The sequence below is a fragment of the Dermochelys coriacea genome, chromosome 25, assembly GCF_009764565.3.
Source record: "Dermochelys coriacea isolate rDerCor1 chromosome 25, rDerCor1.pri.v4, whole genome shotgun sequence".
In the NCBI taxonomy this organism is placed as follows: Eukaryota; Metazoa; Chordata; order Testudines; family Dermochelyidae; genus Dermochelys; species Dermochelys coriacea.
In genome coordinates, this window is record NC_050092.1 from 5,969,028 (window position 1) to 5,995,963 (window position 26,936).

The following is a 26,936-nucleotide window of genomic DNA, read 5'->3' on the forward strand; positions in this document are numbered from 1 at the left end:
AACCAGAAACACAGTGGCCAGGGTTGGGTGGCACAGTGGTTACTTATCAGGCCTAGGCCAAGCAGAGGTTTCATAAGGTTTGTCAAACACCAACAGCGAACATCACATCATGATTATTTCAATTGTACGTTCTTCAGGGCGTGGGCCATCTATTACTCCGTGTTAGTACAGTGCCCAGCACAATGGGATTTTACTCTTGGTTGGTTCTTAGACACGGGTGTAATAAACACATTGAATAATAAGGCAGGTTCCTAGGACACCAGCTCTAACCAGCACATGCAGCCAGTTTGCCACAGGTTATTTCCATACCTCTGCTTCATCTGTTCGGAAGTAGAAGAGAAAGTTGACAACAAGCTTCACAAGGCGTTTCTTCAGCACTGCGAAGGAAGAGCATTCAGAAGTGAAGTCTGAGAATTCAGAAGTGGAGGATAGGGAGCTGGAGCTGTTTGGGAAGGGAAGGGAAGCGACAGGCCCATTCCACCCTCACTGGTACACAGCAACGTGCTGCTAGGTTGCATCTCCGCCTTGCAGATTAAATGGACTCTATGAGGCAGCTCCATTAGAATTTAAATCACCACTGCTTATTGTAAGCAGCTTCTGGCATTTAATTCTCACTCAAGCAGCTCTTTGGTGACCACACCTCGAGCAATCTTGGGTCCATCCCGGACTTGCCAGCCTTGGCTAGGACATCACTGATGAATTATAAAACTATAATCATGCAGGCTTCCATAGCAGCTTCCAGCTGGCAGGATCCCAATGCCTGCCGCCAGCTGCACACGGTACGCCACAGAAAGGCGGCCACCTACAAGGTGGAGGGAGGCAGCCCACCCACATGCACCCCCTCACCATGGGGAGCGAGGAGAAGAACTCAGGGGTGGAGATACCAGCATAAACGCCATCTCTTAGAGAAAACCCCCACACGGTCCCCGATATCCCCACAGGGCTATGCACAGTGCAGGGGGCTCAACGGAGCTGCCTGGGGAGGAGGAAGGGTAAAGAGATGGATTCAACGGGGGGGGGGGGGAGGGGGGTGGCTAATAACCATCTCCTGGGTGGGAGAAGTTGATCCCCACGGAAGAGCCCCCTTCCACCAGCCACGGGCGCCCCCCGTCTCCCCAACCCCTTCCCCCATCCTTGCGGCTCACCCAACACACCTCAGGTCCTGGCCCACCCCCTGGCTCTTCCCCATCAGGCCCCCCACCCCCACTCTGGTCCTGGCTCTGCTTATTGGTTATTCTACTCTGGTTATTCCGCCCTCTACCCCCCCAGCCCCGCACCCCCCCGAACCCCAGCCACGCCCCGCACCCTCCCCACTCCCCGGCCCTGCTCCCCCCCGGCTCCTGCTCCCCCCCCACTCCCCGGCCCTGCGCCCTGCTCCCCCCCGAACCCCAGCCACACCCCGCACCCCCCCACTCCCCGGCCCTGCTCCCCCCAGCTCCTGCTCCCCCCCCCCACTCCCCGGCCCTGCTCCTGCTCCCCCCCCACTCCCCGGCCCTGCTCCTGCTCCCCCCCCACTCCCCGGCCCTGCTCCCCCCGGCTCCTGCTCCCCCCCCCGCTCCCTGGCCCTGCGCCCCGCTCCTGCTCCCCCCCCCGCTCCTCGGCCCCACTCCTGCTCCCCCCCCGAACTCCAGCCCCGCCCCGCACCCCCCCCACTCCCCGGCCCTGCTGCCCCCCGGCTCCTGCTCCCCCCCCACTCCCCGGCCCTGCGCCCCCCCCCCGAACCCCAGCCCCGCCCCGCTCCCCGGCCCCGCGCCTGCTCCCCCCCGCGCCCTCACCGCTCCCCTTCTTGGGCACCCGCATCAGGATCTCCGCCGCCTTCTCCGCCGGCTGCCGGGACAGGGACAGCAGCTCCCGCTCGCTGTAGCGCATCCCCCGGCCCCGGCCGCGCGCACCTGCGGAGGCCAAACGAGCCGCTCCCGGTCCCTCCTCCCCCCCCCCGCCCGAATGCGGAAGCGCCTGGCCCCGCCCCCCAACCCGGAAGCCTTTTGTCTCTCGGGACCCCGCCCCCCTCGCGAACCGGAGGCGCTTCCCCCGCAGCCGGAAGTGCCGCCTTCCCCGTCCGCTCGTGCAGAAAGCTGCGCGTGCGCAGTGAGGCGGGGGGAAGGGGGGGGTCTTCGGCGGGCCTGAGAGGAGCCGCGAGCGCTGGGGCGAGGAAACATCGTAGGCCTCGGGGGGGAACGTGAGCTGCCCTCTGCGGGGGGGGGGGGTCTGGGGGCGAGTTGGGTTGGCGGGTCGAGGGCCGGGGGGGGCTGTTCTGAGAGGCCGTTGAGTCTCGGCTGGTGCTGGGACAGGGAGCCCAGTCCCGTGTTGGGGCTGAGGGGCCGTGAGACCACATGGCAGGCGGACGGGCAGGACGTTCATGGGGGGCTTGTTGCCCCCTCGCTGAACTCGGGGGGGGGGCTGAATGGGATTTGGGGCAGAGGTCGGTCCTTCCTTCTGAAAACTAAAGGCCACGTTTCGCTTCTGCTTTTCAGGGGGAATGAGCAGCCCCTGCCCCAAATCCTACATGCCCCAGCAGCAGCTGTGCTCGCTCAGCACCTCTGACAGTCCAGCCTCTGTCTTCAAAATGCTTCTCAAGTCCAGGGGCTGCTCTCCAAAGCTGAGGCAGCACCTGGTTTGCCTTCAGGAGCAGATTTGAGCCTCGGAGACGGAGGTGATAATATGGCTTGAAAATCCTAGCTAGCTCTGTGCTTTTAACATGCATGCTGTGGCCACTTCCGCAGCTCAAAAATAAGCATTATTAGCATTGCACCAATGAACTTACTCACAGTAAACTGCTCTTAATGAGGATTATTATGTTCTTGTGCAGGCCCCACTCAGGACCAGTGCTTTGACGCTTCAAGTAGCAATGTACAAACACCTCTGCTGACATGGTGTCTGCCCCAATTTGCTTTTAGTTGATGTGCAGTATTTTTCTGCTTATTGTTTAGTTCTTGTATCATTTGGTTCTTTTACATGTAAAATACTTGAAGTGGCAATGCAAGGTACGGTAGTTACTGCAAATAATCAATGATTTGTAGCCATGCTGAATTTCAAATTGTGTTACGTATCCAACTTTTACAACACAGATCTGGTCAGTAGATATGCCCGCTAATTAACTAGTAGCTTTCGAACACTTTTGCCTGATTTGTGAGCCTGTTAAATATCTCAGGCAAAAGTGCAGAATCTTGAAATGGAGAAAAATATGTAAAAGGAGCCAGAAAAAGGAAATCACCCGTGAAATTGCACAAGGCTCCCATCGAGCCATTGTATTAGGTGTGCTAGTGCTGTTTGAGGGTGCTGATTCTGATCCTGCATCACTTCCTATGGTGCATAGCAGCCAGCGGGCTTCTTATGAGAGTCGGTTTGTAGACATGGGGTTTATGCTGCTGAAATTAGGTTGGAAAACTTAGTGGGCAAGTTGGGTGAGAGAGAGCTTGCTAGCAAACCTTGGGGAATTTGGTAACAGGAGAATTGGTTCCTACTTTATGCAAAGGCTGTTCTGGAATCTGGACTTTGAACATGGCAGGGGATGAAATTCAACCAGAGTCCCATCAACACGTGACTGTTTCCATTGGGCTTTCTGCAATCCAGCTGCCAATGAAGGAACATGGTGTAGCCTTTAAATAAAGACTCACTGTGAATTGTACTCTTTATTTTTCTCAGACTCCTTTTCTCACCTAAGTCACTTGAAGTGCAAAAGCCCCAATCATGGATTTTCAACATCGCCCTGGAGGTAAAACTGGGAGTGGAGGCGTAGCCTCATCTTCGGAAAGTAACCGAGACCGCAGAGAGAGGCTTCGGCAGCTGGCTTTGGAAACTATTGACATCAATAAGGTGAACTTTGATCTCATTATGTACATAAAGAGAAGTAGACCTATTGACTCTCACCAAAGAGATGTGTTACAGGATTGCCATAAACTGAACAGGTGATCAGGAAAATATTTTAAAATAAAAATGGATTTCAACTTTTAAGAAGTAATATATAAATGGCCATAGGGAATGAGTATTACACTGTACCAAATTCCAGGACTTGCTGTATTCAGACCAAGGTCAGTACCAAAAAAGAACCCACTATTAGACTGAAGGATCAGTTGTAGTTTCATCTATATTATCCCTCAGACTACTAGGGCTAAATATGACTCCTGTGTATCAATGGAAAGCTGAGGTATTGGCCTTTCAGATTATATGATAGTGGATCTTTAAAATTAGTTCCATGATTTTTTCTAATAACCCTCTTTTCTTTCTCACCCATACCCCAGCTCTCTCCTAGTTCTGATCTGATTGGTTGTTCAGTGGGTGTTACCTCACAAGCTTAGAGTTAGATCCAAAAACTGGGGTTCCCATTTTCTGAAAAATATAAAACTAAAATCAAGTCAGTCTTGAAAGTGATGGGAAATAATGCAAGACTGTAATCAGAATGTCATTGACTTTAAAGTCCAGTATGATGCAACTTAAAGATGCTAGACGTGATTTGTTCAGAGCTGTAAAACTCTGCCAGAGCCAACAGTCTTTTTCTAAGTGGTGATCCTGGACCAGGGATTAGAGAGAGAGAATTCTGATCTCCTGACCTGTTGTGAAGAACAACTAAAATTTCAGAATTTTCCACCAAAACCTTAAAAGATGGAGGCCCAGATTACACTCTTATTTTTTCCCTCGCTGCATTCCCTGCAAAGACTTTCCGTCCTTGGTCTTGAGTAAACAGAATAAACATTTTAAAGCCATCTACTTTCTTCCACTTCTGTTTTTCTGCTTCTACCCTTCCCTAAAATCTGGGAGGAGACCCTCTTTGACTGCTGTGTTTAATGAGTAAATAGCAAGAGCGAAAGAAGGTGCCTGACATAAGAATTCTAGTGACTATCCCACTTACGGGCACTGGGTTATTAAGATTATTATAGTTTGCATTAAATCATTGTAGAGTGCTTATTCGGGCCCCAATTCTGCATGTTGTGATGTGCAGGTAGACTGTCCATGCAGCGCCCTATTGAAATCAGCGGAGCTCTGTTCATGTTCAGAGGTCTACCTCCAGGAAGTAGCTTGTGGGATCAGGGCCTTAGTGGAGAACTAGGGATGGGAATGAAATACTTCTCGTGCCCTCCTCATTAGGAGGGATTTTAAAGACTGAACTGAAACACTGTCATTTGATCATATAAACAGTACATCTACTTTGATTGCAGACTTTTCCGGGCAGGACCATACTTTCCCATTGCCATTTGTACAGCATGAAACATGCAGTTGATGCTTAACAAATGCATTGTTTTTTAATCCTTTTGAAAGGAATGTTAGCCTCATAATTGAAATCAATGAGTCTAAGATTCCTCTCTCCAGTCCAGGAATGATCTTGCTGTATGTATACTAATTGCCTTTCGTCTGAAAATTCAGTGTAGTGCAGGTTGCTGATATTTGCATTTGACTTCTCTCATTCAGTTCTTGTTCTCTTATCCTCTCCTTAGGATCCTTATTTTATGAAAAATCACTTGGGTTCTTATGAATGCAAACTCTGCCTAACGCTGCACAACAATGAGGTGAGTTGAGCATCTGCCTGTTGATCTTAGTGGAAAACCACTGTTCTAGAGGTGCATCGGGTTCTGGCAACTTTGATTCAGAGTGTGTGGGGGCAGTGAGAGTAAAGCACATTTAAACTTATGCTGTAAATCGGGTGCTCTGGTTTTGTGCACATTCTACACATTATTCAATGCAAATTCTTCTGCCTTACAAAATATGGGGTTGTCGTTAAGGGGACCCTAAATATGCACATTATTTGGGAGCAGATCCAAGAATAGCACAGAAACTGGCATCCATCTTCAAAGCAATAAAATGTTAGCTACCTCTCAGGAATTTCCTAAATCAATATCTTTTCATATTACGCTGTCTCAGTGTTACTTGTTAATGTGAACTCCCCTTCAGAGCAGTTCTGTTTTAAAAGAACTTTCCTTTGAATTAATCAAAACTGTTCTTGTGTTGGGTGTGTATTTGAATAAGCTTCCAGTGGGTCAAATTCAATCATTCATCAAGCTTGAGTGAATGTCTTTAGGTCTTCTGTCTACTCTGCTGTTGAGTATAATAGACACACAGTTCTGCTGTCTTCAGATGTAACCCCTTAGAGATAGTCTGATTTCCAAGGGGATGACTCCTACAAACTGGCTATTTTTTTTTTTTTTTTTGGAGGACATTGGATAGAACTTGTCCCTGTATTTCACTTTGTGACAAAAGGTTCTTACAATACCTAAGAGCAGTAGAAATGTATACACGAGATAAAAATTAAAAAAGCCGATGGAAAGGTTTGATTAGGCTGAAAAACATAGACTGTGTTTTGTAATGCGCACAGCACAAAGCTAATGCAGGAAAGCTAGAAAGTGGTTGCTGAGAAACTGAAACAAAATAAGTAAATTTGCCATTTCATATTATTTCACTTTTAATAATCTACCTAGTTTAAAAGTACCTTAAAGATGCCTTTTTGTTTAAGGGGGGGAAAAAAAGAAAATTAACTTGACGGTTTCTTTGTAAGAGCTAGGGAAAGGAGCATAGTTATATGAATTGAGGTTGGTTTTCATGGGGAGAGAGTAGTAGATCCAGACTCTTGTCTGGAGAAAGTACTGCCCCACTGTCAAAATCCCCATTATTCCCTGTGAGGTCTGTTACCCGACTGCCAGTTCCTGAACTGACCATTGGGTGTGTGGGAGTAGAAAACGGGCGAGACTGTGGGTTGAGAGGTAAGGAAGTGGAGGGTTGGGACACGTAAGAGAGGAAGGGATTGGTGGTTGAGATTTGGGTTGGTGGAAGGGATGGATGAGGCCCTGGGGGAAAAAAAATTTTTTTTCCAGTTCCTCAGTGCAATTATGAGGAGGAATAAATTTTCCCTTTGTGCTGTAAGGATTAAAATGTCAGCGTTTCTTAGAGCTTCCTTCACAGGACAGTTTAACTCCCAATAGTATCTCATCTGTGACAGCTGGATACCTTCCAGCTTACTGTCATATTTAATTTTCTTATGTCTTGTTTTGTTGCAGGGAAGCTATTTAGCACACACCCAAGGGAAAAAGCATCAGACCAATTTGTAAGTTCTTAACTGCAGCATTTTTCAGTCTCTGGACATTTTAAAATACATAGTCACTTTTTAATATGTACTGGGTATAAGTTTTAACAAATACTTCATCCCCGAGTATTTGTTTTGCAGTAGAAATCAGAGAGCAAAATTAGTTTTGCTGTATGCAGGAGGTGAAACAGTCCAGTTTGGTTTTTAAGCTTCCCTCTTTCCCTGGGTGCAGCCCATTAAGTAGTTATTCTCAGTCTCATGTCTTATTCTTATGTATTGAGTGATTAAAGTGGCTGAACACAAGGTGGCTGCTGCTGATGGCGAGGAATATCTGGGAAGCCATTACACACAAACGCATTGTACATGACATCACTAAAATACAAATACGTTGTAAGGAACAGCAAGCATGGAATGTTTGTGATCTATATGGTGTCTAATTCTATGACCTGACAAAGCAAGTTATGGGTCTTCTGGAGTACAAAAATAACTTTCTTTAGGGCATTCTGAAAGTGAGCAAAAGCTCATGAGGGTGGGGGATTTGAACATAGAGTGTGAAAGTTTGATAAGCTGTTCGATGGACGTTTTAGAAGCTTACTTCCAAGGAGCTGAGCAATGAAGTGGCTTAGGGTGCTAGCCTAAGAAGAAGGGTGGCTCACTGGTTAAAGCATTAGCCCGGCATGTGGGATACCAGGTTTAATCCCCTGCCCTGCCACAGACTTCAGGTGTAACCTTGAGCAAGCATCTGTGCCTCGGTTCTCCAACTCTAAAATGCAAATTGTGCTACCCTGCCTTGCAGGGGTGTTGGGAGGAGAAATATGCTAATGGTGCCATACAGTCTCCCTTACTGTAGTGTCTAAATCCTTAGATAAATACCGTTTCATATTCGGAGCCTTTAAATCCATGTGTCAAGACACCACATGCAGCTTAAGGTTATTCAGTGGGCCTCAGTTGACAGTCTTTGCTAAGGGGAAGCTGTGGGTCACAGTTGACCTTGATTGACGGAGTGGAGTACTGGGTCTGGACCATACTGTCTCTTTAAAAATAAATAAGTAAATAAAATTTAGTGCAAATAAAGAGCTTGATGCAGAGGGGTTGGGGCTCCCCTCAGTATGTCCTTCTCAAGCCAGTGCTGGTGAGCCCTTAATTTCACAGGCACTAAATTCACCCACAGAATTAAATAACAAAAGTGCCCTTGATTCAGTTGGCAGGAGCCTGAAAGCTGGAGCAGCTTCATGTTCTAAGTGGAATGTGACGCACATGGGAGCTCCTAGTTCAGCACTGTTGCAGTGGTGGGTTCAAATTCACAGCCTTATGGGCTGTAGTTTTCTGCATCAGGGAAAGGGTTGGGAAGAGACGGATGGCAGGGTTTCAAGGCTGGAGAGAGTACTCTGAATTGAAAGGATGACGTTCCTAGGTGTAGTTAGATGTTGACCGTCTCCTGTCCTGATTTCAGGGCTCGCCGCGCGGCCAAGGAAGCTAAAGAAGCCCCTGCCCAACCTGCACCAGAAAAAGTCAAAGTGGAAGTGAAAAAGTTTGTGAAAATTGGACGACCAGGTTATAAAGGTAGCTAGTGATTGGCATATCTGTTACATCAGGGTATCTGGTGCTCTTTGGTGTTTGCTTGAAATGCAATGCTGTGGGTATTAATTATAAATAAGCCTTTTAGCAGATCTGGTCACAAATTATAGGCCCTTGTCCCTCTCTCTTTGCATTATTTTGTTTGCCCATAGAATGACTCTTTACAGCTGGCAGTCAAACAAGGATCTGTTCAGTAATACGTTGGTAGTCACGATCTTTCAGCTGTTACAGTATCAGCGATGCAGAGGTGGACAACATCAGATGTAATCTGGCTCTCCTCTGCCACCTACCATTGTGCCGCTCCCCGGAGTATAAGTCTCCCCCTTTCCTTCCATAAATGCTGAGGGTCACTAGTGAGATTTGTAGTATCAACTTTGCCCCACCCATTTTTATTAAAATAAATAAATAAGAAAATCCCATGGCACTAAAAATGAGGCTTTGTCATTGTGTTCTTGGCCAAAACTTCCCTTCTGCTTCTTCCATGTTGTGTTCCCCTATCTCTACTTGTTTTGCAGTGTGCTGTGTGCCAGTTCTCTGCCTCTGCCCCAGAAGTGGCTGCACTTCACTGGTGCTTTATGTATAGTTTAACCCTTTGGGTTAAAAGCTATCAAATAACATAGAGTATTTAAAAACACTAAAAAACTCTGAATGTTCACGCAGTTGTATTTCTCTGGAATGGTGCTATTTGCAATACTATCAGTTCCTAAAATAGGATTAGCGTCAGTCCAGCCTCAATACTGTATTGCAGTGGTTTTCAATTTTTTTTCATTTGTGCACCCCTAAAAAATTTTGAATGGAGGTGCAGACCCCTTTTGAAAATCTTAGACATAGTCTGCGGACCACAGATTGAAAACCACTGTTCTGTGGTAATGGCAACCTTTTGTGGACCTCTTAGACATAGTCTGAGGACTCAAGGTTGAAACCACTGCTGTATTGAACTCATTCGTTGTTCTCTTACAGTGACCAAACAGAGAGATCCAGAAATGGGCCAACAGAGCCTCCTCTTCCAGGTAAGGTACTATTTACGAGCATCTCTCAGAGGGATGCTAGGTTAAGGAATTGCTCAGCTGGAAGTTCCCAGGAGGGCGCACTAGAAAAGAGCGATTGGCACTGTGGGTCTTGGCTCCATTCCTGGTAGACACGTTCCCACTCGATTAAAACCAGCCATCATCCTATTCTTGACGGGCTGAGGATTGAAGGGGCCCTGGAGATTGAATCACCCTCTTGTTCCGAGGGATGGTCTCTGTAGGACTGCGAATTGGCACCAGTGCTGGGGGAAACTTTCACTGCTGGCACTACTCCTGATGATGCTGTAACTATCATTTGGGTGAATGGAGGAACCCATGACCAAGGCTGTCAAGCTGGTTTCTTTCACTAGCAGTAAATGTACTAACTTCTCCATATGAAGGATATGCATTGGCCTTCTTTATAGCTTGGGGTGTTTTGCCACAAAGGAGGGAGGAATGAGTATGCTACAATATCACCCCACAGATCGATTACCCAGAGATTGCTGAAACCATCATGCCTAGGCATCGGTTCATGTCTGCATATGAGCAAAGGATCGAGCCCCCAGACAGACGTTGGCAATACCTTTTGATGGCAGCAGAGCCCTATGAAACCATTGCTTTCAAGGTACAATTTAAGGACTTATTGGCTAATAGTGATTGGGAAGGTGTCTCATAGACTTTAAGGCCAGAAGAAACCAACATGATCACCTAGTCTGACCTTCTACATATTGGTCTCTCTGCCACCCCATGCACTCTCTGCATTTGCTGAGCTCACAGTGGGAATAAAGAGCAGGGTAGACCTGTTCCATCGAGCCTATGTGGATGAGGGGGGTTTGGTTGGCAGTGTTGAAAGAGGAGGGCAAGCACAGACTGCTGGACCATCCTTTGGGATCAACAGCAGCATGTGGCTGAGAGCATGGAAATCAGGGCATCTGAGCAGCCGAGGAATTCACTGCCTCTAGCACAGAAAGGAGCCCTTTGGGCCTTGCTCCCGAGTCCTTTTTTGCAGGTGTTAAGAGGAGCTGTTTTCTGTTGATACACTTGCCCTTGGCAGATATGAAAGCAACTTAATTCCTCCCCTCTGTCTATTAAGGTCTGATACTAGCACATCTCACAAAAGCCTGGAGGAATAGCTGTTTATCTTGCAGCTCTAGTGCTAAAAAAAAAAAAAAAATAAAGGCCATGGAGCTAATCTGGTGGTGCTAATAATAGCTCTTTACTCCTTTTGTTACAGGTGCCAAGCAGAGAAATTGACAAAGCAGAAGGAAAGTTTTGGACCCACTGGAACAGAGAAACCAAACAGGTAGCTGGTGACTCATTTTTCTCACTTCTTTGAGAGGGAGTGAAAAGATAATGGGAGTGGGATCGGGAAGGAGCATAGGCCAGTGGTTACCAGTATACTAGTACTTATGCTTCATGTTCCTTCAGTGATGAGCCTCAGTGCTGGCCTGCTGAGCCTCGCAAGACCAGGTTCTGAACTCCAGTCTCCAGTGTGGGTTGAATGCTTGGTGATGGGTCTGGCTGATTGATTACATTTATCCAGTTTCGTAAGGACTGGGCACAAAGACATTGCGTGCTCAAGTTCTTCTTTCCTTGATCCTGTGCTCAAAATTCCGTTTTCTCTCTAACTTGTCTAATGTGTCCTTGGCACGTGATGTGAACTTCCTTGGCTCATGTGAGTTACTAAAGGGGCAGGTGTTCACCACCCAAAAGCACAGTTTCAGTAAGCCCCATTATTGGAATTCTCAGCAGGGAGATGGAGGTTTGAAGGGGTCATCAAGACTGAACTCCTCGCCCATAGAAGGGGTCCCTCCAGGTTAGGTTGAAGTGCATTTTGGGGAAGCTAGTCCAGGAGGCAGAACTTTCCACTTAGCAGCAGCGCAGCCCCAAGGAACCCATACATAGCACCATGCACTGCCCCTAACAGGCGCCAGCGACTCTGTGTGTGTGTGTGTGTGTGTGTGTGTGTGTGTGTGTGTGTGCGCGCGTGCACACACACGAGACCGCTGGGCATAGTAGAGCAGGGATGGGGTGATCTAAATAGAGATTGGATGTTAAATTGATCACTAATCGCTTAGTGTTTACTCAGAACCCAAAGAGGGTGTTTTGGAGTATTTAGAATGAGAAGTGGGACTGTGTTTGGTCCAAGCCCAGGGGTTGTCTGTCGATGGAGAGGCTGACTATGATGTGATCTGACCCTAGGGCTGAAAGCATTAAGCATAATGTTTCGATGGTTAACCATGTTTCTTGGGGTCCTGGGAGAGAACATGGCAGGGCAGCCACCGTCAGGTTCCCAAGCTGTTTTGTTGATATGAATCTGTCCCTGTTTTTTGCCCTAGTTTTTCCTTCAGTTCCATTTCAAAATGGAGAAGCCCCCAGCTCCCCAGAGCATCCCTCCTGGACCCCCAGCTGTGAAGAGGCCTCCACCGCCTCCACTGATGAATGGCTTGCCCCCACGACCACCTCTCCCGGACTCCATGCCGCCGCCGCCACCACCTCCAGGAGGCATGACCTTGCCACCCATGCCTCCATCTGGACCTGTACCGCCCCCAGCACCACCTCAGCTGCCACCAGCTCCTGGGGTACATCCCCCTGCTCCTCTGCCCCCCATGATGAGACCACCTCTTCCCACAGAGGGGCCAGGAACTATTCCCCCCCCACCTCCTTCCAACTGAAAAGTTCCTCCTGGACTCTTTTCCCAGTGGACTCCTTTTGATTCGTGTTTAATTACAGACCGTTATTTGCTCAGAGGGAAATCTTTGTCCTTTTTATATGCTAATAGCTTTGCCAGAATCCTGTAGGTTCATTAAAAGGCTTTCTACGTTGTTTTCTGTATCTACGTCTGTTTCTTTGGATCAAGAACATTGCCTGTATTTTCCCATTAGTAGCATTAAAGGGCTCAAGAAAATGGGTAGATAAGAAAACATTGTCAGCCTTGCTATCCTTAGTGGTATATATTGGAAGTTCATAATCCAAACAACGGAAAAATAAATAGAATTCCCAGGAAATCTCAACTATATAACTGAAGTAACCATGCATTCATTAAACCTACTTGAAGTGACATCAGCTCAGTCTCATGAGCTCCAACACAATGCTTCTCCCGGTGTTGTTTTTGCTTAGGAAGGGGGTCATAGCATTTTGGAAACTGTTCCATGCTCTATTGTCGCTTAGGATACCTCCCCCAGCCCTGGGAAAACTTTTGTGGGATTCCATGATGGCTGACTTTCCTCTGCCTGTCTCACCCACTCCACAATTTAATCTTGTACTGGCCTTCTGATGAGCATGCACAGTGTGCTCCAAATTCAGAGTTGCTCTGTGACAGTTAAGCTTCCATTGACTGGAGTACAGTTGCACTTGTTTTGCTAGGTTTGGATCTGGCCATATGTGTCTCAGCAGACTCTTGATAGAAATGGATTTTTGCCCTGTGGGCTGTCTCTTGCTGCCTCTTATATACCCAGCGCAGAGGCTGTACGGTGATTCTGTCTGCAAACTTGCGTGGCTTCTGTCAGACAGCTGTGGGCAAGGTCAGCGTAAAGTACAATTTTGAAGTGGACAAAGCCACAAACATCAGGTTTCAGAGTAGCAGCCGTGTTAGTCTGTATTCGCAAAAAGAAAAGGAGGACTTGTGGCACCTTAGAGACTAACAAATTTATTTGAGCATAAGCTTTCGTGAGCTACAGCTCACTTCAACAGGTACGAAAGCTTATGCTCAAATTTGTTAGTATCTAAGGTGCCACAAGTACTCCTTTTTGCGAAAGCCACAAATGTATTTTTAAAATGAAAATTGGCTAATAGAGCAATTTTATTTCTTTATTTTTTTATTTTTTAAAACTTGTGAAACAATAGTAAGAGGGATTTCTCTTAAGATGAGCTGGTGGTCAGCTGGTACTCTGAAGCCTGCATCTTAATAGCCTTTGTGGCTTGAATCTGTGTCTGTCAGGTTGAAATATCATGCCCTGAGATGGGCTGGAGGCACTGTCACTTGTGAGTCTCACAGTAGAAGAGAACTCTGAGCAAACAAGCCCTTTGGTCTATTACCAGACCGTGGTCTCCAGTGTTGCTGCAGATTGAGACATTTTGCAGTGTCTAGCTCATGAGTATTACACACAGGCCCTGTGAACCAACAGAAAGGTCTGGCTCTGTGTTGAACTTGGCTTTGAAGACACAATTACCTTTTAAAAACCTGTGGGCATCAAATTTCCATGGAATAGATGTGGTGGCCAGCCTTAGCCGTTTGGTACTGTTGATATCGGAGAAGGTAAAAAAGGAGAAGTTGCCAGTAGCTGTTATGGCCCAGTCGGGACAGGCTATTATAGGATTGTTCCCTATGTTATCTAATCCAGTCCAATTCTTGTCTCAAGGTCTGAGGCTTCCATTTACTTCCTTTGGGCAACCCCTTCCTGATGCTCCTGCAGAATGAAATATTTTACAACCCGAGCACTGAGTTTTTTGGGAGGAGCTGGAGCAGAATGCGAGTCTTTATGAGGTGACCTCTTTAAACTGTCTGCAGAATGGAAGAGCTGGTGCTCCCAATAATCAAGGGAAGCTTCTCAGTAGAGACAGCTGATCAGTCTAGACCTACCTTCTCTCAGTTTCTTCCCATTACCCCTTCTTATACCCATTCCTTCCAGTCTAACCAATTCTGACTCCCTGGATGTTTCAAGTCCTAAGAGAAATGTCTGCCAATCCCAGTGAAGATTCAAGCCAGACTGGCTTTTTTTTCCTCCCCACCCTTCTTTAAAAACATCTTAAGTCAAGGACAAGCATCCCTACAAATAAGGTAAACAGCTTTAATTTTATAACATTTCCAAGTGCTAGATGCAACGCCAAAAATAGAACAGAAAAACTCCTTTGAATCGGCCCTCCCTCCTTTATAGCACATTGGCCTCTGAATTTTTCTCAAGGGAGGTGTGTTCTGCATTGTCAACCCAAGGTCACTTTGTTTGAACGGGAGATGCAGTCCTCCCCTTACATAAGTGTTTCGAGGGATGCACTCGAGTAACTCTAGCCTCAGAGTTTAGAGCTGCTCAGAGCTGGAACATGAGGCCCATGCTTGGAGTGGCTTTGCAGTGCCTGCTGCTGCTCCTCCCCTTGACTGCTCTGCCTAGAAAAGGAGGCATTGGGGGAGGACTTTCACCTGCTGAAGAACTGGAAATAACCTTTTCAAAGGAGTTGGGACTTGGAGAGGAGCAGAGAGAAAAGGAAGATGAGCACATATATGAAGGAGCAGAACCCAACTTAATGGCATTGACGTCCAAGGTCACAGGTGCTACTCATCTTTTGAAGAGTGACAAGCCAGGAGATGATGTCAAAGGAGCAAAATGCCATCAGCTCATCCCTGAGGAGGCAGTTTTCCCAGTTCTAGGGTCAGATTCCAGCCTGCCCCCTTGGTCCATGGGTGGGCTGGAAGGGCCAGTATGCACGGTGAAAATGGGCAGGAGGTACGGCTTGGGACAGAGTCACTTGGAAGTCGTGGGGGTCCTTACCAGCTACGAAAGCGATTTCCTCAAGATGGTGAGACATTCAAGCTGGGATCAAGGCCGGTTGGAGACCTTTGGGATCTGTCCTGCTGGGGAGACCCATTCTGCTCTCCTGTCTCTGAAACACATCAGTGCTCACTTGGCTGACCCAGGGGAGAACAGGTTCCTTGTGCTGCATCTTGAAGAAGGTATGTGCTAAGAGAACCCTGAACTGACTGACAGGTTGAGAGAGATGCTCAGATACCATTTTAAGTGTGGTATTACCCAGCAAATATTGCTTTGCACAACAAAGAGGGGGGTTGGTAGAAGATGAAGTGGGGGAGGGAAGGAGAGTCCCTCTCTGAGTAGAAATTACCTCATCAGTATACAGAGTAGCAGCCGTGTTAGTCCGTATTTGCAAAAAGAAAGAGTACTTGTGGCACCTTAGAGACTACGCTCAAATAAATTTTCTAGTCTCTGAGGTGCCACAAGTACTCCTTTTCTTTTTGCTAATCAGTATAATAAACTTCCCATTTGTCTTTAGCCACCATCTGAATTGTGGTGATCACCTCGAGTGTGTCCCCATCCCTAACAACTTCCTATCCTCTGCTGTGACTTCCAGTGTTGCTGGGTTAATGGACCCCACCACTGTGCTCGTTCCTGGCCTTTGAGGGCCGTCTCACTGGTTCCTCCAGTATTTATGGTAAAATCCAAAGGATCAGTTTAGACCATGTTCTCTTATTGGAGAAAAGAGGGGGGAGAGAGGATATGTTCCTAAAGGTGGCAACAATATTCTTGCCTGCTCTTACCAGTGACCCAGTTCATAGGCACTCTTCATATCCCAGCGGTGGGCCTGGCATAAAATCCTAGAGAGAGCCGATCGCTGAGAACAATTCACTCTCTTGTTCTTTCCTCAGTAGTGTCAATCCCCCGTGTAATGTCTCCAATCTTGTTCTTGAAGCATATCTTAGTCCTTGCTGCCAGGGTGAGTTTGCCTGTGTAAAAACCCTGCAGTTCCTCTTTTGCAGTACATGGCACGAGGACTCTTAAGCAGGCAAATGTGAATGGATCTGTCCTGGGGTGGGGGTGAGGAAAGGGCAACACTGAGAGTCTCCTCAACCAGTGAGGTTCTGTCTTTGCCCCTGTTCATCCTGGCAGCCAAATCTGTGTCTGAGGGATCTCTTACCAGCAGCGTTCTAGCATAGGCAGGGATTTGACCTGGCTGAGAACTGTGCTAGTTAAAAAGAGTGAACTTTCTTCCCACTCTCCTACGCCCACCCACCAGCCTACAGCATATTTAAATATATAACTCTTAGTGCTGGCGTGAGATGGTCAGATTAGATGACCCTAATGGGCCCTTCTGGTTTTGAAATCGTTTTAGTCATATGCAGCCACAATGGCAGTGTTCCCTCGCTTTGCTTCCCCAGGTCAGGGGTGGGATCATGTCCATGGATGAAAAGGGAATTCAGTCTCTAAGGCGCGTCCATTTTTTTTGGCCTGTCTGCTGTGGAGCTGGATTTTGTTCCATGTATGCCTGCCTGGCATCCCTGAGCACCCAGCAGCCGTTGAAAACTCTGCTGACTTGGTCTGGGTTTGAACCAGCAACACAGAGCTGGATAGTGCTGGCCCTGGTCGGCAGTGCCCCAAGCTATCCAGTTCATCCTGAAGCATGGCTTTGCATTACTGTTCTCAGACAGACAGAAATCTTGGGCATACTTGGTGAGGAAAAAACACACTATAACTGTTCCCAGGACAATTGTATTTCATGTGTATGGCTCTGAATAATCTGTCAGTTCTGGCCAGGGGAAGCTTCCCAGGGCCTGCAAAACAGCAGACCGCTTTTGCTGTTACAAAAAATGGTTACCTTTTTAGTGAAAACAAATTTGCCCCTCAAGTTAGCAAAATGGTGTCCCCTAAGCGTTCAGCCATATTTTGCTGTAGTATCACTTGCATTTGCTAGTTAGCAATAGTCACGTCACTTAAGTAATGCAAAGTTGTTAAGGACGTTCTTGCAAAACCAGGTTTACGGCGGCTGCGTGGTTTGCTGGATTGAACCAGAGTCCTGGGAGTCAGGACCTGTTCAGTTTCATCTTGGCTCTGATGCCTTTCCTAATGCTCTGATCTCTCCATGATCACCACACCCAGCACCGCTGTAGTCAAGCTCCTGGCTGGACTCAATGGCATGAGTCACTTAGCCCAAGTTGGTACCCCGCAACTGAGGTGCCCCAAATCAGTGGCAGTTTCTAAACGTTTTTGGTCTTAAACAACCTCTGAAGCATCTGGCACCAGCATTGCAGGGAGACAGGATACTGTGGTAGATGGACCATTGGTCTGACTCAGTCTGGCTGTTCAGATGTGGGCATCACTCCTCCCACTCCAGCCCTCTGGTCCCTACTTCTGAACAGGCTGTAGCTTCTGATCCAGGATGTGCATTTTGCCAGGACGGGTTATTGTTGGGATGAGCAATTCACCTTGCTCTGTGGCTTGGAGATCCTTGAATGACTTCCCCATTACTGCTTCTCCCGCTACCTCCTTTCTAGGAACTTCCTAAATAAATCAGTGGTGAGCCCCACAGGAGTCAATGTTAAGATCTTGTGCTCCTCTTAGAACAGCTTGTTACAGGACTAGCTTCTGCCAGAGAATGCATTTCTGATGTCCTCCAAGTGCCTTATCCCATCTCCTTGAAAGACCACCTGCTGTGACCAATTTCAGGAGGCCACACACATACACACTTACCCCGGATGCTGCTGTGGGTACGGAGAGCCAGCAGCTGGAGGAGTGAGAGCCTGGAGAAACTAGACAGGTCAGAGTTTGAAAAGGGGGAAGGTTTCAGTCTTGTAATGAACTGGGTGCAATGTGTGGGAGAGTCTTCTAAGGAGCAGGGTCTGGGCTTTCGAAGCAGGAAGATCTGGATTCTGTCCTGAGTGCTACTGAGAAGTGCAGGCTGGACATAGTGTCCAGCACAGTGACAGCCAGGAAGTGATGATTGGAGGGCATCCCACTGAGCCCAGAGAGACAGGGAAATTGCCCCTTGCTGCAATGTGTAGGTACAGCCAGGATTTGTTAAAGTGGCACCTGGCTTGATCTTGGCTTGGAACAAGGGAGGGGCAAAAATGTGCTGAAATTCCATGCTGTGGGCAGGGCAGCAGGAACAAATACCTTCTAATGCCTCCAGTGGACAAAGGGTTGGGGTAGATCCCTGTGGCGGCCCTGAAACCAAAGGAGCCTAGGAACTGGCAGTTCAGACAGGGATCTATTCTGCTCATTATCCTGGCTCCAGCAGTGGCCAGGGCCAGCACCAGCTGCTTCAGAGGAAGGTGAATAATCCCAGCAGTGGGTGGTGATAGAAAAACCTGCCTATAGGGAAACTTCTTCTTAATCCCTGGCAGTTACCAATTGTCTTATGCCCCGCGACAGGAAGGTTTATAACTCTAATGGTTTTGTTTTCTAGCTAGTGCCAGTGTGAATTCCTCAGCCATTATCACAGTCTGCCTAATCCCTTGTTTTGTTTTGTTTTTTTTTCTGGGTTTTTTTTGTGTGTTTGTCCCTTGAAATGCTTGGCCTCTGACATCTTATGTCCAGGAGTTCCACAGGTTACCTGCATGTTAAAGGTGTATTTCCATTTACCCAGTGAGAGAGTCATGCTGTTCATGTTGGCTTTTCTCTGGCAGTGAAGTGGGATGCTGAGACAAAGCTCAGGTTTAAGCTGGCTTTTCAAGAGGACGTGGGGCTGTCACTTGGAGAGCTCCAGTCTGCCTTGCTGGTGTTTTATCCTGGAAGTAGGGAAAGGAAGGGCAGCAAAGCAAGAGAGAAGCTCCTGGCAGCAGGAGAAGGGCTGCACCAGAAGCAGGTAAGCAGCTGCCCAAGGCTGGCTTTCTTTATCTGTGCCCAACTGCTATGCCCAGAGCAGGCACAGCTGAACAGTGGCAGGGCCTGCTCCCCCTCACCAATATGCCTCGTCCTAGATCACTAACAGGGCTGTCTCCACGACCCAGTCAATCCTTGGCCCCCTCTGCTGCTCGCAAGTAGCGTCTGCCATGATGGGGTTTTTTTGCAGCATAGATCCCCACACTAGAATCTGGATTGGAACCTGGCACAGACAACCAACCAGTAAGCATGTTGCTTTAGGTTGCCTTGATCACCTTGAACCATAACTTTTATTTTGTGCCATGATTCTGGTGCCCACCCCTCCACCCTCTCCTCCATGGATTCTCTTGGAGTCCCTGATGTAGTAGCTGGAGATTTGATGTGCCCCCTGGTGTTCCTTTAGGTGGCGCTCTTATCCCATCATCCAAACCGAGTGCTGTGGGAAAGACGGAAGGGAACAGGGATCTGTGTGTGCAGCCAGAACCTCCCATGCTCCTTGGTGAGGAAGGCAGAGAGCTCTCAGCTTCCATCAATTCATCACCCGCTCACTGGCCAGCACTGCCATGCGCCAACCTCTCTAGCATCAGCGTACCAGGCTGTGTCCAGCAAGGAGAGGCAGGGGTTACTCCTGGGAAGGGTGGCTCCCCGGCTGTGGCACCCCATGTAACCAGGCAGCAGGGGCAGATGCACCAGCGCTGCTTGCCTGCTGCTCTGTCTCCATATGAATCCACTGATAAAATGCATCCAGTTGCCTGAGCTGCGAGTGGCTCTACTCTGAAGGGCGACTGTAAAAATGGCCCTGTAGGGCTCTGTATATATTGGCTGTTGGCGATTCCAGCTCGAATGTGCTCACTTCACATGGGGCATGCGGTGTCATTGAACTTGTAACGACAGCCCTGGCTGGGTCATCAGCAAGGAATAACACTAGCTCATGCAATTAGATATCGAAGCGCTAAAGGACCAATTATGTTGGCTGAAGCAAACTCATAACTGTCTGTACGTGTTATCCCCACTGAAGGGGGACACAAAGCCACACTGTTTGCTGGCATTACACCTGTGGACTCTAGCTGGGCTTGAGTACCAGAGCACTGGACTCTGGTGCTAAAAGCAGCCGTGTAGACGTTCAGGCTCTGAAGCCTGGCGGGGGCGGTGAGTGGGCTTCAGAGCCCGGGCTTCAGAGCCCAAGCTCTGGCCTGAGTCGCAATGTCTACACGGCTGTCTTTAGTGCCGGACTCAGAGCGTGAGCCCTGCATGCTGGAGGCTGTAGAACTGGGCTCAGACTCAGGGCCGTGGGCTGCCATTTGCCATGTAGGTGTATCCTGCGAATGACTTTCGCTGTCTCACCTGGCCCGTCTCCTGTGGTAAGAGTCTGCGGGCCAGATTCTGCCCTTGACGACAACGGGGTTGAACAGGAGAAACCAAAGGCTAAATTTGGCCATGCAAGAGGAATCTAGTACAGTTCCCTGGAGGATGCACATGAAGGACTAGACTCCAGTGCCCTTTCCTGGAGCTGGGCTGGGCTGGCCTGGCATCGCTAACAGGAACAGGCTCTGGTGTCTTCTACAGCTGGGCCAATTGGGCTCTGATAAACACATGGGGCGGAGCTGTTGAATAAGGATGAGGCATTTTAACGGTCACTTTTCAGAGCAGAAGTACCCACGAATGGCCAGATTGCCAAGAGCTCAGCCGCCATATGGGCACTAGAAAAATCTGGCCGCTTATTTAAGTGCTTTCCATCAAGCAGTTCTGCAGCAGAACGGTGTGACTGGGGGCAGTGCCCCCTACAGGCACACCTTTGCCATCTCACTTTTCTGCAGGAACCACCCCAGTGAATATTAAACCCCCTAACCTTGGTGCCTTGTCTCTCGGCACAGCCACTCCCTGTACATAGAGAGCAGGATTTGTTTGTCGCTGATGCAAACCAGGCTGTCTCAGCTGATCCCGCTACTGGAGATTGAGCCTTGTGCATCTGCTGGATTTCAGCTCCCAATGGGAGTGCGCAGCCAGCTGGGTAGATCCGCTCTGCACATGTGATCTGAGCCTGTTTGAGGCTGAACCACCGAGAGGAAATAAATACAGAGACCGCTAATGGCGTTCTGACTGTGTCCAGCCAAATCTTGTAGGGTTTTGCCCTATGTTGGGAAGGAGCGAATACAGGAGCCCTGTCGGAGGCAGGGGCAAAGCTCCTGTTGCCTTCAGTAGGGCAGTAATAGACCCATGCTGTGGCAGGCGTGTGAGAGCGCTCCCTCAGGACACGCTGGAGCGCTGGTCAGGCTCCCCTGGCCTAGAGCTGCCCGCGGCTGGAGGAGGCAGCTGCTTGCCTTCAGGGGTCTGCCACCCAGTCAGCTGCACAGGGAGAATCCCACGCAGCTTAGAAACTCCCTTGTTTCTTTAAATCTGCACTTACGACCAAGCCCCAGGCTAGGTGGGCTCCGCGTCAGCGTTGCCAGAATGGCGGGCTGGGGGCCGCCCCCTGAAGGAGCAGGGGGGAAAGATTCTGTGGCTGCTGGAGCCACTGCTACAGACTCTGGGTCTTTTTTCCTTTCCAGCACCTCCCAGTGCTGAAGAGATGGACCCCCCCTCCGCCCCCATTCCCTTTTCTGATCTGTTCCCCAGGGGCATGGCCCTGCCTGCCGCCTCCGATCCCTGCAGCCCTGGGAGCAGCTCAGCAGATGCGCTGATAAGCCCGAAACTGCCAGGAACAGATTGTAACACTGCCGTCAGCTTGTAGATCCCAGGAGGAAATGGACAGAGCTGCTCTTTGTAGCCAGCAAGGCCTTTGGTTTGCAGGCAGAGGGAGATCCAGACCAGACGCTGCCGTTCCCCTCCAGCTCCCGAACACTCAGTTTCCGCCAATTTATATTCCTTCACGCTCAGCTTGCTGGGCGTCTGCAAGCCCGTCCCCTGGGTACCGCTGAGCTCTTGTCCCACGGCATGGGGTGAGCCAGGCAGGGACGGGTTCGTGTGCAGAGGGTCGCCCCTGTCGCTCACCCCTTCTGCTCTCCTCCGCTCTCTCTGCAGGCTCTCTGCCTCTCCAGAGACACCCGGTACCTGCTGCTTGGGGCCTCGGTGATGTCTGCCATCCGTTCACACGGGCAGCTCAGCTTTGACGTTTCCTTGGCAATCAGGCGTCCTGGTGACGGAGGTACTAGAGGGGTGACCCCAGGCAGCTGAGTTAGGAAGAGCTGCCATCAGAGAAGAGGGCTGGGGGGCCCGAAGCCCATTGGGGTATCAAGTGTCAGTTGGGGGGAGGCATGATGGCAGAGGTAGCTCCCACTGACTGCCCGCTGTATGCAAACTGAGGGGTTATCTGCGTAGGCAGTACAGCCTAGGGGTTAACGTGGGGGAGTGGCAGCCCAGACTCCTGGGTTCTGTCTGGGGCTCTGAGTGACTTTTGGAAAGCCCCATCATTTTCACCCCCAGCTGTACTGTGTGGACAACTCTGGGCTCCACCCCAGGGGCTGGGTGGGTGTCTGGGGAGGGCACCAAGACCTTCAGTGGGAAGGCGCGTCCTGCTGCTGCTGATTCCTTCTTCTCCTTCCTCTCTGCTCCCTGCCAGGCTCCCTCCTGCCCCCCCTGGAGGCCCAGCAACTGCTCTTCGGTGCAGACGAGAAGTGTTTCACCAGGATGACCCCAGCCTTGCTCTTGCTGGTGAAGCCGCGATGCGAGGAAGACACCCCGTCCCCCTCTTCCTTCCTCTCGGTGGGCGGTGTGCTGGAGACGGTCCCTTACCCGCAGCCCAGGTGTGCAGGCTTTTGGGATGGAAACGGAGGCAGGGGACTGGGGATCTCCCCAGCTGACTGATAGGTGGGAGGGGAGCATCCGCCACTCGGCTGGGGAGACCCCCAGTCACCTGCCGTCAGCTCTGAGCAGCTCTGCCTGTCCTAGCACCCCGGCTTTGCCCATGGGGTTAGAACTGAGTCAAAGTGTCTGACGTTGGAGTTGTGCCGGTGTTGGGGGCAGCCCAGTCACATTCTGAAGATTTGGAGGGGGCAGGGGCTGACGGCCTGGGGAAAGGGCTGCCTCCAGCTCTGAGGGAAGCATGTTCCCCTTTGAGGGCCACGTGAAATGAGTTGGGTGGTTCTCAGTCTTGTTCTTGGGAGACAGGTGCCCATGTGGCAACCCAGCCTGTTGCTGCTCCAGCACAGAGTCCCAAGGGACAGCGAGCCCTGCAGATGGTGCCGCGGGACAGTGGGAGGGGGGCATGGGTGGGAGGCTCGTGCGGCTGCACCTGCTCTGTGGCTAGTGCTCTGCTCCGGTGGCTGCCAGCTGGGCACCATTCGCCAGCACTGAGCTCCCTGTGGGGCACGAAGAAAGTCACTCGGGCTCCAGCCCCACAGCGTTCCTGGGTTGGGAGACCTCTCCAGTGCAGAGCCTGGCAGGGGGCACGGACGTGCTTGGAGACTGGGTCAGGCCGAATGGGCTCTGCAGTGCCTGTGTTAGGGGCTGAGCCCTGACAATGGCATACGGCAGGAGTGGGGCAGGGAGGGCCAGGCCCTGCGGTCGGTGCCTTGCCCCCTGGGGGAGGGGAAGGCCCTGTGCCCATTGTGGGGTGGGGGGGCTGGGCCCTATGGGGGAGGGGGAACCCCCAGGCCTGTGGTTGGGCCCATCGCATAAAGGACCCTTTGTGACCCGGTCTGTGCCTCCCTGGCAGCTCGCCCACTGGCAGCAAGGCCGAGGAGCGGGCCTCTAATGCAGCTGCTGGCCAGGCCGATGCTTCATCCCCAGCACCCGGCAGCCACGACCAGTTCCTGGGCAGCCTGACCAGGTTTGTCAGCAGGGTCCTGAGCCCCTCAGGGGAGCCGCCTGCTGCCTCCGGCCTCCACCACTGGCTGGACTTCAAAACGATGGAGACGCTTCCTCACCAGCTGCTCAACCTGTCGGAGCAGGCAGCCCTGGAGCGGCTGGTGCAGTCGGACGAGCCCCTGGTGCTCCTGTTCCCCCAGAACAGCCAGGCCCTGCTGGAGCAGCAGTTCGGGCACTGGCGGTTGGAGGGCAGCCTGCTGCAGCTGCTGCTGGAGAAGTTCCAGGCTGTCATCCAGGAGCTGAGGGAGATCCCAGCCTTTCAAGCCAACACTGACCTCTTCCAGCATCTCCTGGCCTTCTGCTATTACCCCCTGGGGTCGGGCAGCAGCGACCCCAAGGAGCTGCCCCGTGGCCACCGGAAGCTGCACACACTGCTGCTGCTCAAAGTCTTGCAGACCGTTCGCGCCCACTGGCAGGAGAAGAGGAAGGTGTCCCGGCAGAACCGCAGCGCTGGGCCCCAGGCCTGCTGCCGGCTGCAGGAGCTGACGGTCGACCTCCACTACGAGAAGTTCATCGTCGTCCCCAAGAGATACATTGCCAACAACTGCGAGGGCCCCTGCCGCTTCCCGCTCTCCACCCGCATCCCTGACTACTCCTCCCACACGGTGCTGCTGATGGGCATGCAGGAACGGGGCGCACCCCTGCGGCGCAGCCCCTGCTGCGTGCCAGTCAAATACTCCGACAAGGAGATCATCAGAATCACCACGGAGGGCATTCAGGTCACTATGTTCCCCAACATGGTGGCAGAGGAGTGTGGCTGTCGGTAGAGATGCCCGGCCTGTCCCGTCTCTCCCTGGCGTCCTTTGGCCTTCAGAGTTTGGAGGGAGGCGACTGAGCTGAGGCTGGGACCTGGGCTGTTGGCTCCACAGCTGCCTTTCCCCAGCAATACTGGCTCCGTTGTTTCCCTCTGGCCCTGGTAGGTTTATGGGCCTATCGCGCTCCAGGAAGCTGAGGGCAGCCCCAGGTGTGTCTGCCCCCCTGGGCCCACAATGGCAGCAGAGCGCAGGGGTGGCGCAAGTGACGTGTTCCTGGAGCTCAGAGGGCAGCAATAGGCCAAATCTGACCCCCCCCGCCCCCCTCCAGCTTTGTTAGAGGTGGGATGTGGAGCAGCCATGGTGGGCAGCAGCACCCCGGCCCCTCCCTGCCTGATGCTTGTATCTGCAGTTATTTATCCATATCTTATGGTTTCGTTTCCCACATTTAGTGCTGAGTGTGCTGAGGGCAGGGGGCGTGCTGGGGGAAAATCTGTAACTGGGGGAGGGGGGAGTCTGATGCAAACATACTGGTGCCACTGATGGATGCTATGGGCTAGGTTGGGTGCTGGGATTCGCACACAGGCCACTTCATCATGGAAGCAGAGGTTCAAATCCTGTGCTGAGAGGCAGTGCTAGGGTAGGGGCCTAGGGAAGGCTGGAAGATCGGGCTGGTGGAGCACGGGGTGCTGCAGAGCAGGTGTGTGGTGCCTTGGGAGGGCAGGGCTGGGATCAGGTGGGGGTGCTGCAGGCCAGCCATGAGGGGCATGGCACTGCTGTGGGTGAAGCTTGCCTAGCCTCTCAATTCAACTCCAAATCCACCCCAACATTTGTGTGGCTGAAGAAAGGAAGATGTGTGGGGCAAGCTAGGGGGTTGCAGTCTGCCCCAGGGATCTAGCAGGGTGCTGTAGGGGCAGCTAACTCAGCCCCACACGGAGGGAGTGCGCTGTGGCTCTTTAGAGCAGGTTCTCAGCCCACAGACCGCTTGCAGACCAATCAGCACACAGCTGCAGCCCGTGTGACATCCTCAGGGCCATACAGGGAGTGTATATATTGTGTGGATGCAGCCCGTATAACACACAGAGAGCTGTATATGCAGCCCCCAAGGGTAAATAGGTTGAGAACCAGTGTTTGGAGCAATGCTTTGAGGAGGCGGCTCCTTGACAGAGGAGCGAGAGAAGGAAAGATCTGCTGCTCAGCAGGGCTTTGGGGACCCTCCCTCACTTATCACAGCTGGCTAATCCCAATGCTGGTGGGCGCACACCCCCTCCCCAGACCAGCCAGGGCTTTGCTTGGGTGCAGCTCACAGTCAGCCCCCTGGTGCAGAATCCCCGAGTGACCCGGGGCCTTCTACAGCTCCATGGAAGCTGATAGGGAGCTCAGGTTACAGGCCTTTGCCACGCACCTAGTGCTCTGCTGATTCGCCTAAATTTTATAAAAATCTTGACCCGGATTTGCTTTTGAAACCATCCAGTTTAATACATTATTAAAAAGGACATTTTTGCTAACTCAGTAGAGGTCAGAATAAACTATTTACCTCAGCTGTTTGGGGCTGCAGTGCTTCTTGTGTTCTTACTAAAGCATTGAAAAGTAGCACACTTCACTTGTGTTTCTGTACATTCAAACTGCCCCTATACGGGGCTGCACGGGAAAATAGGGGGTTGTGCCTTTTTTGCTCCTGCCTTAGAAGGAAAACTAGAAGGTTTCTCCTACCCCAGCACCCAGCTGCTTGGCTTTGCCATTAGCCCTTCAGCTTTCCTTAGAAGTCTCTAGGGATGACTGGAAAACGAGTAGGATTGTAGCATCGTGGTCACCATGGAGGTCTGAAACCTGAACCGTTGGCAGGGAATGGGATTTCGATTCAGGCTGTTAGAACCTTTTGTCTTTTCGTTTGGTTTTGTTAACACCAATTTAATTCAGATGTCTGACAAACAGTTGGGAGAAAAGCTCTCCAGGTTAAAAACTTGACACCTGTGGACCCTGAGAGAGCTCTTCGTACATGCAAAACCTCCAGAGTGTCCTCCAGCAATACCTGGACAGTCTGGTTATTTCTAAGGTCACAAAACAAGCAGAAAAATAGTGCTGGTGGGGCTAGGGGACCTCTCATGAAGCAAGAAAGGACAAACATTCCCGCCCCCCCTTTCAGCTCTCCTTTAAGCATCGAACTCAGGGGAGCCCAAATTTGTGCCTGAGGCTCTGGCTGCTCTCCCACTCCAGCAGCGATAACCAGCACTGAGGTAGGGCTCCACATGGGGATCTCAAAGCTTCTCACCCGCACTCACAGCGATTCCCTGGGCCACAGTAAAGTATCATCATCCCCATTTTACAGCTGGGGAAAGACAAGGCACAAAGAAGTGACACAACTTGCCCAGCACCACCCAGCAAGTCAGTGGCAGAGCTGGGACCAGAACTCAGATCTCCCCCTGCCCACTCCATGGTTCTAACCACAAAACCC

At 50.7% G+C, this 26,936-nt stretch overlaps 3 protein-coding genes across 10 annotated transcripts in view; 2 read left to right on the forward strand and 1 right to left on the reverse strand.

Annotated features, from left to right (window-relative positions):
* The window catches only part of PLEKHJ1 (pleckstrin homology domain containing J1), a 92,982-nt gene extending 91,012 nt beyond the window's left edge, over positions 1-1,970 (reverse strand). Inside the window, exons 1-2 of one of the 4 annotated variants that reach the window (XR_005290260.2) lie at positions 1,776-1,951; positions 310-377 (exon numbers count right to left, since the gene is read on the reverse strand). Coding sequence is in view for 3 of the 4 variants with exons in the window: in XM_043502761.1 (XP_043358696.1) it covers positions 310-377; positions 1,776-1,869 (162 nt within the window). In the remaining variant the exon portion in view is untranslated. Of the gene's footprint in view, positions 1-309; positions 378-1,775 lie in introns of all 4 variants that reach the window. The other 3 variants (XM_043502761.1, XM_043502762.1, XM_038384313.1) reach the window with 3 other exon arrangements.
* A 41-nt stretch (positions 1,971-2,011) lies between these two features.
* SF3A2 (splicing factor 3a subunit 2) lies at positions 2,012-12,423 on the forward strand. 4 transcript variants are annotated; one of them, XM_038384388.2, is made up of 10 exons: positions 2,068-2,179; positions 2,475-2,653; positions 3,646-3,816; positions 5,433-5,504; positions 6,987-7,033; positions 8,466-8,575; positions 9,551-9,600; positions 10,082-10,222; positions 10,832-10,900; positions 11,937-12,423. In XM_038384388.2, exons 3-10 carry the CDS (start codon positions 3,691-3,693, stop codon positions 12,270-12,272), a joined length of 951 nt encoding a protein of 316 aa, XP_038240316.1. In that variant the 5' UTR covers positions 2,068-2,179; positions 2,475-2,653; positions 3,646-3,690; the 3' UTR covers positions 12,273-12,423. The 4 variants fall into 4 exon arrangements, with proteins under 4 accessions (XP_038240319.1, XP_038240317.1, XP_038240316.1 ...); XM_038384387.2 differs by having other exon boundaries at positions 2,087-2,160; XM_038384391.2 differs by lacking the exon at positions 2,475-2,653 and having other exon boundaries at positions 2,012-2,160.
* A 910-nt stretch (positions 12,424-13,333) lies between these two features.
* Positions 13,334-26,038, forward strand: AMH (anti-Mullerian hormone). 2 transcript variants are annotated; one of them, XM_038384435.2, is made up of 6 exons: positions 13,334-15,265; positions 18,728-18,906; positions 19,327-19,422; positions 21,945-22,068; positions 22,483-22,666; positions 23,578-26,038. In XM_038384435.2, the coding sequence occupies exons 1-6, from the start codon at positions 14,638-14,640 to the stop codon at positions 24,494-24,496; spliced, it is 2,130 nt and encodes a 709-aa protein (XP_038240363.1). In that variant the 5' UTR covers positions 13,334-14,637; the 3' UTR covers positions 24,497-26,038. The 2 variants fall into 2 exon arrangements, with proteins under 2 accessions (XP_038240363.1, XP_038240364.1); XM_038384436.2 differs by lacking the exon at positions 19,327-19,422 and having other exon boundaries at positions 13,336-15,265.
* The last annotated feature ends 898 nt before the right edge of the window (positions 26,039-26,936 follow it).

What these genes read in the sequence shown, in the direction of transcription:
- SF3A2 (XM_038384391.2), top strand. Translation starts at nt 3,691, where the DNA reads ATGGATTTTCAACATCGCCCTGGAGGTAAAACTGGGAGTGGAGGCGTA. An exon ending in TAACGCTGCACAACAATGAG is followed by an intron (nt 5,505 to 6,986) that starts GTGAGTTGAGCA and finishes GTTTTGTTGCAG; the next exon opens with GGAAGCTATTTAGCACACAC. An exon ending in GGAACAGAGAAACCAAACAG is followed by an intron (nt 10,901 to 11,936) that starts GTAGCTGGTGAC and finishes TTTTTGCCCTAG; the next exon opens with TTTTTCCTTCAGTTCCATTT.
- AMH (XM_038384435.2), top strand. Translation starts at nt 14,638, where the DNA reads ATGAGGCCCATGCTTGGAGTGGCTTTGCAGTGCCTGCTGCTGCTCCTC. An exon ending in AAGGGCTGCACCAGAAGCAG is followed by an intron (nt 18,907 to 19,326) that starts GTAAGCAGCTGC and finishes GTGTTCCTTTAG; the next exon opens with GTGGCGCTCTTATCCCATCA. An exon ending in GTCCCTTACCCGCAGCCCAG is followed by an intron (nt 22,667 to 23,577) that starts GTGTGCAGGCTT and finishes CCTCCCTGGCAG; the next exon opens with CTCGCCCACTGGCAGCAAGG.